This window comes from Amborella trichopoda, chromosome 6 (assembly GCF_054954075.1).
Source record: "Amborella trichopoda isolate Santa Cruz 75 chromosome 6, AtrichopodaSantaCruz75HAP2 v2.0, whole genome shotgun sequence".
NCBI classification, from domain to species: domain Eukaryota; kingdom Viridiplantae; phylum Streptophyta; class Magnoliopsida; order Amborellales; family Amborellaceae; genus Amborella; species Amborella trichopoda.
In genome coordinates, this window is record NC_142341.1 from 52,684,417 (window position 1) to 52,694,537 (window position 10,121).

The window sequence follows — 10,121 nt, forward strand, 5'->3', positions numbered from 1 at the left end:
AGAAATCTTTCCCTTCTATTTACCCTAGCCACCTTACAGGCCGATTACAGTCTTTCATTGAGAGGGAGACAAAGAAGATAAATTATGTTTATTTACCATATTCACGGCTTTGATAATTACCACTTACTCAGAATTTATATATAACATAAGTTCTTTTGGATCACTCTTAGATCAGAGTGAACAAAAATGCAGGATTAAAAAAACAAAATTCCATATCCCTACAGCCACCATATTCCATAAATATTACAAAATTTTCCTCTTCTGAAATCCAACCTAAGTTACAACACAAAACCTTCATGTAATGGTGAATCAAACAACCATTTGAGATGCCGAAGAGCCTCACAGGTCCATAGAATCACAATACCAAATCTCCACCTTTCAGGTAAAGGGCATTAGGATTCCTTTTTTTCCTTTATGTTTTTTCTATTTTTCCCTGATTAAGAGGTTTCTCCTCCTCCAAGGGCTCTATATGCAGCAGAGGACAAAGGCTACCGCATATTGCCTTCACACAAAACATCAATCATATTGTAGAGCTTCTTTTCTGCCTTGGATTGTACCTGCATCAGTGCAAAAACAAGGAATTGGTTGTCAATTATCAAGGTGCAAATCACTTAACAATTGTGTACATGATTGATCTACAAGTTTCTAGAACAGGAATTGTGTTTTTCGGCTGAAATCTGAGAAGCGGCTTTATAAAATTGTGGCCCTACAAAATACTCACTGAAAGAGAACCATGCAATTCACTTTTGATCAAGCTTTTGGGTAACGGGGTAGTAAAAATGATAAACCAGCCAACATTGGCAAGTCATGGAAAGAGCCAAAGTCAAAACTGAGCAAAATAATATGAACCAAAAAAAGAAAAGGAAAAAATGAAAGAAAAAGAGGTCCATACTTTCAAGGGAGGGAGGGAGGGTTTACAAGATCCATTGACTTAACTTACCCAGGATTCAAGTAACTGCATAAAAATGTCTAAGAGAAAAATTAACTATTTAAATTACAATAGAGAGAAAAACAATAAGTAAATTCTAGGGACAAGTATTAAATAGAAAAGTTTCAATAAGTATTTCTTATAAAATATTTAATATCCAAGATGGGTAAAGCCGACATGCCATTAGACAGATTGGTATGAGGACAGGGGAAAATGGGAGAAGAGAGGCTTCCCCAAAAGATTCCCTAAAATAAATCTCATGAGCAATTACAGTGCTAATAAATTCTGATACCTTCTTAGATAAAAAAATAGCAGCATCAACAGAGCCCTCTGCATATATTGACCGACCACAAACATTGTGCTGAAACTCAAAAGACACTCTGCAAAACCACATTAGAACAAATGATCTTCTTAGCAAAGAAAGAAGCATCACCTTATCTATTTGAAAGGTGGTGTATATATTAGCAAAGAAATCTTAATTGGTAAAAGGGGAGAGAAAAAAAAGCACGTCTTGGCAAAGGAAAAAAAAAAATACATTAGCCAAAAACCATAATTTATTCCAAATAAAAAACAAGTGAAAGGTAATGTTAATTACGTTCCGTCTGGAGAGGTAAGGTGATACATATGGAAGGCATGGCCACTCAAATACTCCTCAGGGACACCTACCATCTCCATTTGCATCTTGGGATCTCTAACTAACTGAATCTGTAAAGAAAAATCAGAACAGTAAATAACATTTCTCTTCGTTCATTAACAGATAACTAAATATTGCCTCATAGCTCAAGGAGTTCATAAATCCAATATCAACAATCCTGTCCACAAGAAAAATTGCAAATTGCAAAGGCTCAAACTAGTTGGATCTTTGTTTTATTGATTCTTAAACGAGTAGATGTATAATAATGGCAAAATGAACAGAGAAATGTGTGGGCACCACGAAAACGATAAGATCTTCTTTTTCAGGTAATTGATATCCTATTCCAAGTCTACGATGACGGAGCTTCTTTTTCAGGTAATTAATATCCTAATCCATGTTTACAAAGATATCACTGTAGTCACCATGCATTTACAAATTTGACCACACTCTAGGCTTTAGGTACCTGACCCATCTCAAATGACACCCCAAGCTTTTGAAATGATGAGATGATGGCTTTAGCTGTGCCCGAAGTATCCCGCTTGCTTGCTTGATGTGACTCCATCACCTAAGTTCAAGGCAAACAGGAAAAAAAAAAGTCAATGAAGGGAAAGGTATCCAATACGACCAGAAAATTTATGAGAAGATATGACTTTTAAAGCTAAGGTAGCTCCTTCTACATATAAAAGTGATGCGTAAACCATTACAAAATTATTTAAGATTTCATTGGAAGAGACACCCTCCTCAAACTTGGGAATCGATGTTTTTTAAAGGGCTATCTATGCAACAAACTTTAAAGGGTACCTAAGCCCCAAACCCATAATTATTAGTTGATTCTCTAATGTTACTATGACATATGCATCTCAAGGAAATGTGATCAACAGAGACATTCAACAACTTCCGATCTCAAGATATCTCCTAAACAAGTTTCCTTAATAGGATTGTATTTCTCAAGGCCAACAATTTCCGAAAAACTTCGATTCACAGCCAAAAGTTGAAGTAAAATTAACCCCAGAACTTAGGACAATTGATCAGAGAAGAAGTTACAAATAACCAGAGATCTAAGGAGGGATCCCATTTTTTCTTGAATCAAAGGATATCTCAGCCAAGCACAAGGTTTCAGATTTTGCAGTAGTAATATCAAGAAGAAAATCTATCCCTTCCGCACAAATTCTGTTCTTTTTCTTTTACTTTGTTGAAGGATGGAAGCTTAGGGATGGATGATGGAAGTCGAGATGGATAGAGACTGAGATAGAAGATATCACTACTTTTACTCATAGCTAGGTGGTATACAAAGTAAATCTACCTTCAAGTAAAATCCAGGAAAGAATTTTTTTTTTTTGAAGAGAAAATCCAGGAAAGAATATTAAACTATGAGACCACTGTTCATATCCCACAATACAAAGTGAGGAAGAAGCTCCGACCTGAAGTGTATATCCTGCAAAGGCACCTGGAAACTGTTCAGCCATAATTTCCATCGCAGCCTGAAAGGCGACAACCTGAAGAAGGAAGAACAATCTAAATGAGCACTCCATCACTGAACGTAAAGCAAATAAAATCAAGAACAGATACAATGAGAAAATAACTCATGAATATATCACAAGCACCTGTTTCCCCATCTGAGGTGCAATCACTGCATATATGTTAGCATCTTGAACTGTTTGTAAAAGCCTTTGTCTATCACCTCCAGTAGTGCCCATAACAAAAGGCAAACCTACTTTACAATAAAGTTCAGCGTTCTCTGCAGAATAATTACAAACTAAGATAGGTTATATAACCAACGTCACCTTTAGTCCGATCTGTTTCAGGTATTTTCGTACATAACAGGCCATTATTTAAAAAAGAGTCAGTAGGTAACACAGAAACCAAAATTAGTAAAGAAAGAATCTTGAGTTCCACATCATGCAGATACTACAGAAGCAACAATAGTTTTCTAATAAATTTAAACCAGGAGTCTTCTAGGTATTATTCGTTAAAACTGATTGAGCTTTCTCCTCTAAAATCCCATATAATAGTTAAAATTGCTAAAGAGCTAGCAGGCAATACAGAGGCAAAACTAGAAAAAGAAAGGAAAGCAATATTGAGTTATACATCATGTTGCACTACTGAACAACATTAGTTTTCTATCAGAGCCTTTTGTGGTATTATTTGTTAATTCTCATTTAGCTTTCTCCTATAAAATAGATACTCCCTCAATGATCTTAACAGTGGACCTACTAGCTCACAATTATACGTTCACAATGGGATGCATGCCGAATGAATTATAGGCAACTCTTTACCATTGACTGCAGCAGGCACTGTATAGTCCACCACAATAACATCTGGGAATTTCTCAAGAACAGATTGAAAGATGCTTTCTCGCTCCGATGGACCATGTATTGAAATCTCCACGCTCCCAATTTGTAACTTTTCACCAGATCTCTCGGGATTACTAAACGAGAGAGGTACTAACTCAAGCCCAGCAGAGACTGCTGCTTCTGCTACAGCCCTGCCCATTTTGCCAGTACATCCATTTACCTGTGCATTAAAAGATACAATATAGATGTTGTTTGTTCACAATACAATCTAAATTGAATAAGCATTTTTCTTATTTTTAGATAATTCGAATAATTGTCTCATTTTCTGACAATTTCAAATAAGCAATTTCTTCAATAAATACTAAAAATCTCTTGGAATAAGAATAAATAGGGCAAACAAAGAAACTTCAATAATCCAATATTGCTAGAACCAGGACCGTCCCAAGTAACCCCCACGTACTCTCTGCTACGGACCGACGAGTCTTTTTATTTTTTATAGTGATTCTCTCTTGTCTTTAGATAGGTTTTACACTCGACATTAAACAGAGTATGGTTCTAAAATTTTCAATTGAAGTGTACTTAACATCTAAGGGACAATGTCAACTCTACAAGGTTGAAGAAATATCCTTGTATACACAAAGGAAGAGGTAGAAGTCCATAATGGTTTTGAGCTCATGGAGTAAAGATTTTCCACCGGTGCTATGTTAGCCATTCGCCTTAGGGTTTTGAAGTACCAAATTCTCAGAAATGCAGCCCCTTCTCACTTTTGCCATATTTCAGCAAATAAAGCCCAGCCTCTCACTTCCTTTCTATTAGCAAGCAAGATAAAGGGAAGGTCAGGGGTCTCATTTAACTTGTTTCACTGAGGAATTTGTTATGATACAGAGCCTTTTCACACCACCATTTGGAAATAACTGTATGAGGAGAAATTAGAAATTGTAATATGTCAATTGGGGTCTTAGAAGACTCCATGGTGCTTGTTTCTTCCCCAGAACCTCATGTGCACAAGCTTGGGTAATTGTAGCTCGAACTAACTGGGAAGGAAGCTACACTATCTTTGAAAGAAGTAACAACCACAAGCTAGAGTTATCTGATAAATCTTTGTAAGTTTTTCTAGACACAACTATGTTACTGCTTTATTTATCTTTTAAGCAAAGCAGTCTGAAAAGATTGCCACATTACACCACTCGTGTACAATACAGCAAAAACAGAAACCACGGCCCCTGGTACCCAGATAGTTTCTAAACCTCAACATCTGAGGATTTCCTTCTAAGGATCCCATTGATGTTTATCTTCACAATAGTTGCCAAGAGTGGAACCCAAACACCCATCAAGTCTAAATTTAAGGCATGACTGTAAAATAATTACGTAAGATTTTATACAAATAAATTGATAGAAGTAGAACTTCCTAAGCTGAGCAAACACAATGCCTCTAAAAGACCAACTATAACCAAGAGCCAAAACCAAATAGATCAACGAGAAATTATAACATTGACCAGCTATCCCAACTCATGTAAACTCAACATTGCCCCTCAATAATGACCAACACGAGTTATATAAACAGAATTTTTGGGTTATGAACCCTATGGTATATAGCTTTCGACACAAGTATATCAAATAGTACTTTAAAAAAGAATCTGATCCACCAATAAGAAATATAAAAAACAAATCAATTGGGAGAAGCTTTACCATAACAGGGAAGGAGACACTATGTGATCCCATGGACGACTTTGCAGGTGTCTCTACTGCTGCAACACAATTGGAGATATATATTGAGGGAACATTTCTTGCAACACATTTCCAGCCTCTGGTCTCATAATTTCGGATACATAGAATATTTTTTGTTTGTTCGATTCCATAAATTCCTATAGGAATACGAATAGTCGACCCCATCACTTACTGGATACAACAAGAAATGAAAGCAATTATTTATAGTAAGTCAGTGACAAAATTAATCAGAGCTTCTTTTAATAACCATAACAGGGGATTCCAAAATTCAAATGCTGTGGCAAACAGCAATTAGCAAGCAATATTATAGTCATTTACGTAAATCACCAATCAATCATGATGAACCATAGCATTAAAATGACAAAACTATGACTAATTCCATGTCCCACACCATGAGATGCAAAGGCTCATTCAGCCAAGGAATGACTAGTCCCCACGCAATAAAACTCCTCAAAAAGCACATTTATCGAACAGAACCCCTCATCAATTTTAACCCCCTGATAACCCGAAAATCTTTATAGTTCCAACCAATACCAAACTCAAAATTGGCAACAATTAGCCTCCATTCCACAAGAAATCTAAAAATAGCAATGACGCATGTTGTTTCCATGATGCATATTTTTGCTAACAAAGATAAAGATGCATAGCTACATGCAAACTATAACCCATTTTCCATCCTTCATCGTATTATAGAGGGAAGGCATATTTTGCGCACATTGAGACCATTTACTTCTGATAAAACGAGTTCACAATTATCATCGACGGTTAGATTTGAGATTGGGTGGTTAGGGGTGCGTCATTATTTGTCCAAAACAAATTTTTTTGAATGTTGTGATACAATTTCATCTATTGAATTTTACATCCATTGGTCGAAAGTGATTGTGACCTCCTTATACAAAAAATAAATGGTCTCATAGTATACAATCCCTATAGAAAAACCAAGATAAATATATCAAGAAAACCTAAGGTCATGAAAGCAGCTCATGCAACGAGGCTTAAATGGGTAACCAACGCAAGACACCAAATACACAAATTATGTCTAAATTGGGAAGTACAAGGAAGCAAAATGACAGTTTTTTTTTTCTTTTTCCGGGGTAATTCATGGGGGAGAAAGCCCCCTACCCATTTTTCATTAAATAATAAACAACTCATAAATTTACAACCTTTCGATAAAGCAATTGTGCAAAATGATGAAGTAAAGGATGGAAGATGACAAAGTCAAGTACAATATTATTATATGACATGTGACAAAAAAACTTACAATAAATTATGGTGCAATTGTAGTTTTCATCACTCTAAAAATGAAAAAAAATTATAAACATAAAATTTAATTATTACATAAACTGAAAAATAATACATAAAAGCATGGAAAATTCACAGCAACAAGCATATTCTTGCAAAAATTGAACAGAAAAACACAATACATGATTTGAGCTAACAGGCTGAGAGCAGTAGGCAATAGACAAGGAAAATAACCAAGAGATGGATTCTTGGGAACAAGGGATAACAATGGCAAAAGTAAGCCACAGACAGCAGGTGTAATGTACACAATGCACAACCTGTGTATGGTACATGATAAACACACAAACACACACAGAACCTCTGTATGGTACACTTCTGCTGAATAATATCCAGGTGCTTGGAATTCCCCAGCCAATTTATATTGAAGAAAAATTCAAAATAAAAATTTTAAAATAAAAACTTTAGCCTGTTTCTTTTTCGGAAAATCCCTCCTTTTAGCGATTTTTTATTTTATTTGTAACATCAAAGCATTTCAAGGTTCATGTCATATTCAAAAGGAAACAACCCAATTATGTCAAAAAAAAAAACGAAAATTCAGAATTTTGGAGCAATTTTTGCCCAAAAACTCACATCCATTGCTCGTCATGTCTACACCACTGTATTGAAAGTTTGAAACATAACAGTTCCAGCCAAATAGAGTATAAAAAATCTGAGAAGAAAATAGGCTTTTGAATAGAGAGAGATGAGGTTTTTGAAAAATTAGGTACAGACTGATTTTGGAACAAATTTTGCATAAAAAAATAATTTGAATTTTGTTGTGGTGTACTGAAATATCCGTGGTTCAAGCCATCTACTCCATCACAACTAAAGAAACACAAGGGTTTTGAGGGCAATAAAACAGAGAAAAACCACGATCTTAGACAGACCGATAGATAGATAGATAGATGGAGATAGATAGATAGATAGATAGAGAGAGAGAGAGAGAGAGAGAGAGAGAGAGAGAGAGAGAGAGAGAGAGAGAGAGAGAGAGAGAGAGAGAGAGAGAGAGGGTTCCATTTTGTCCATCTATTGTGTATGACATTATACTAGAAAGTCGTAGTTCGAGTCATTATACTGCTTCATAAAAATCTCGTTTTTTTCTCCCTCTCTCTCTCCCTGTGTGTGTGTAGAGAGAGAGTTTCCAAAACTAAAGAAAACCTCGGTCTTTTCACACAAAAAAACACAGAGAGAGAGAGAGGTGGATTCATTGCCATCAGTGTCCTGAGTGGGCAATGGCCGAGAGAGAGAGAGAGAAGGCACTATCTTACATGGCCCTCTGACTGTGCAATGGCAGAGAGAAAGCGAGCTGCTTGCTTCCTCTATGTTCCCCCTTGATTTACCAAAGTAGAGAGAGAGAGAGCTGCTTGCTTCTTCTATGTTCCCCCTTGATTTACCATAGCAGAGAGAGAGAGAGAGAGAGAGAGAGAGGTGTGAAATAAAATAAGAAATTCCGAGGGAGAAAGAAGCTTGCAGAGCTTAGTCTATAATAGCGCTATTTACCGTTGGTTCAAAGAGTTCACAATCCATCATTGCCGTTTGATGTGAAATCGGGTGGTGGAGGGTGTCCCACTGATCGGGCTTCGTGAAAAAAAATAGAAAAGACGCATTGTTTGTTATACACCCTGGGATGTTAGATTTTAAATCCGATGGCCATATGGATGAATGTAATTTCTTGTAGAAAACAAAATGTTCTTCTAGCAAATAAACAACATCTTTATTAGTAAAGGGTGCCGTTTGCATAGAGCTGACTCTAGATCGATCAATCTAATTTGAAAATCTTGAAAATTGACCGTAAAAAAATGCATCACAAAATAACTTATTTTCAAAACTTGAAATTCATTTTTTTTATCAAGTTTATGTATCTTGATGCCTAGATAGTCAATTTGATGATATTTGGGCATCAAAACAACATCTTCTAGTAAATTTTTTGAGATGAGCTCTTAATTGATTGTTTAGAGCCTTGGTTCTATAAAAAAAATTTGTGACGGAGACGGTTCAAATGTGCAACTTTTAAACTACCGCACAAATAGGGTGGTTTGAATATAGTGGTATTAGACCACCCTATTCATGAACAAATTCAATAAAGGGTATGATTTGCATAAGGTCGCAACCTTTAACTATCAAAGTAAGATGCACCTTTAAACTTTATCCTAAAAATTTAGGATGGTGCAAGAATCTATTTTTATCTATAATTATAAATTCTAAACTCCAAAAAAAGTTAAATTCAGACATATCTATAAACATATAAAAATCTTGAAAATGGAGGGTCCAGATAATGTGTTGCAAGATGAATTGTTTTTATGATTTAAATTGTTTTTTTTGGAAATGCATCTTAATCCTAAAGGTGTCAACCTTATATAAACTTTTTCCATTTAAAAAATTCAAAAAACTTTATTGGTTCCATTTAAACTTTGTTTGCCCCAAAAAACAAAAAAAAAGAGAGACAAAATATAGGACCTAATATAATTGAAAATTAATAATACTATATAATTTTTTCCCTCTTCCTTCAAAATTTGAAAACCCTTGTTTTGAGCCTTGCCAATGTTATGATAGTTATAACAAGTTTGGACTTTGGAGAGAGAGGGAGATAGAGATCATTACTCTTATAATATATATAGAGAATTTGTTGTTTAATAATATAGTGAGAGATAGAGGGAGGAGAGAGTTTGTTGTTTTAGAGAGAGTTTGTTGTTTCACAGAGGACTTTGGATAGATTATTGTTATATGGAGAGAGAGTTTTTATTTGACATGTATTTAAAGTGAAAAGATTTTATGTTCATGAGAACATATATTGTCTTTTTACTTCCTGAGGCAAACTTAACCTATAGGACCCTAGATTTTGGAAATGTAATTTCTTGAATTTAGCTACTAATCTAAATTAGCCAAGGTACTGAAATCATAATTTTTTATGTGCCTAGACAATAATTTCCCAAGGTTGTACATGAACAAATCAAATTTTGCAATCTTTATTGGCATAACCTAAAAAATAATTTCCCAATATTGTACATGAACAAATCAAAATTTGCAATCTATCTGCATTGCCTGGCTGAGAAAAAGAAAAAGAAAAATTGTTTTGAGAACAAGGCTGCCTAATTTTTAGATGAAAATTTATAAATTTAAATATTTCAAATTCGGAATATGTTTTTGGTGTCTCATATACAATAAATCTAGATGTAAATATATTTTTCTAAAATAAATGTAGGGTGAGGTGAGGTTACTATAAGGTGCTGTTTTATTGTGTATAAGTAAGCACACC

General features: G+C 35.0%; 1 protein-coding gene across 5 annotated transcripts; it reads right to left on the reverse strand.

The window, feature by feature from the left end:
- Positions 1-73: 73 nt before the first annotated feature.
- LOC18448583 (4-hydroxy-tetrahydrodipicolinate reductase 2, chloroplastic) lies at positions 74-8,343 on the reverse strand. 5 transcript variants are annotated; one of them, XM_088869358.1, is made up of 9 exons: positions 8,134-8,343; positions 5,546-5,755; positions 3,839-4,076; positions 3,167-3,300; positions 2,984-3,058; positions 2,026-2,127; positions 1,524-1,633; positions 1,221-1,308; positions 74-557 (listed from the first exon to the last, which is right to left on the reverse strand). In XM_088869358.1, the coding sequence occupies exons 2-9, from the start codon at positions 5,747-5,749 to the stop codon at positions 489-491; spliced, it is 1,020 nt and encodes a 339-aa protein (XP_088725484.1). In that variant the 5' UTR covers positions 5,750-5,755; positions 8,134-8,343; the 3' UTR covers positions 74-488. The 5 variants fall into 5 exon arrangements, with proteins under 5 accessions (XP_088725484.1, XP_088725481.1, XP_020532006.1 ...); XM_088869355.1 differs by having other exon boundaries at positions 3,167-3,318; positions 8,134-8,339; XM_020676347.2 differs by lacking the exon at positions 8,134-8,343 and adding an exon at positions 7,457-7,921.
- Positions 8,344-10,121: the final 1,778 nt, after the last annotated feature.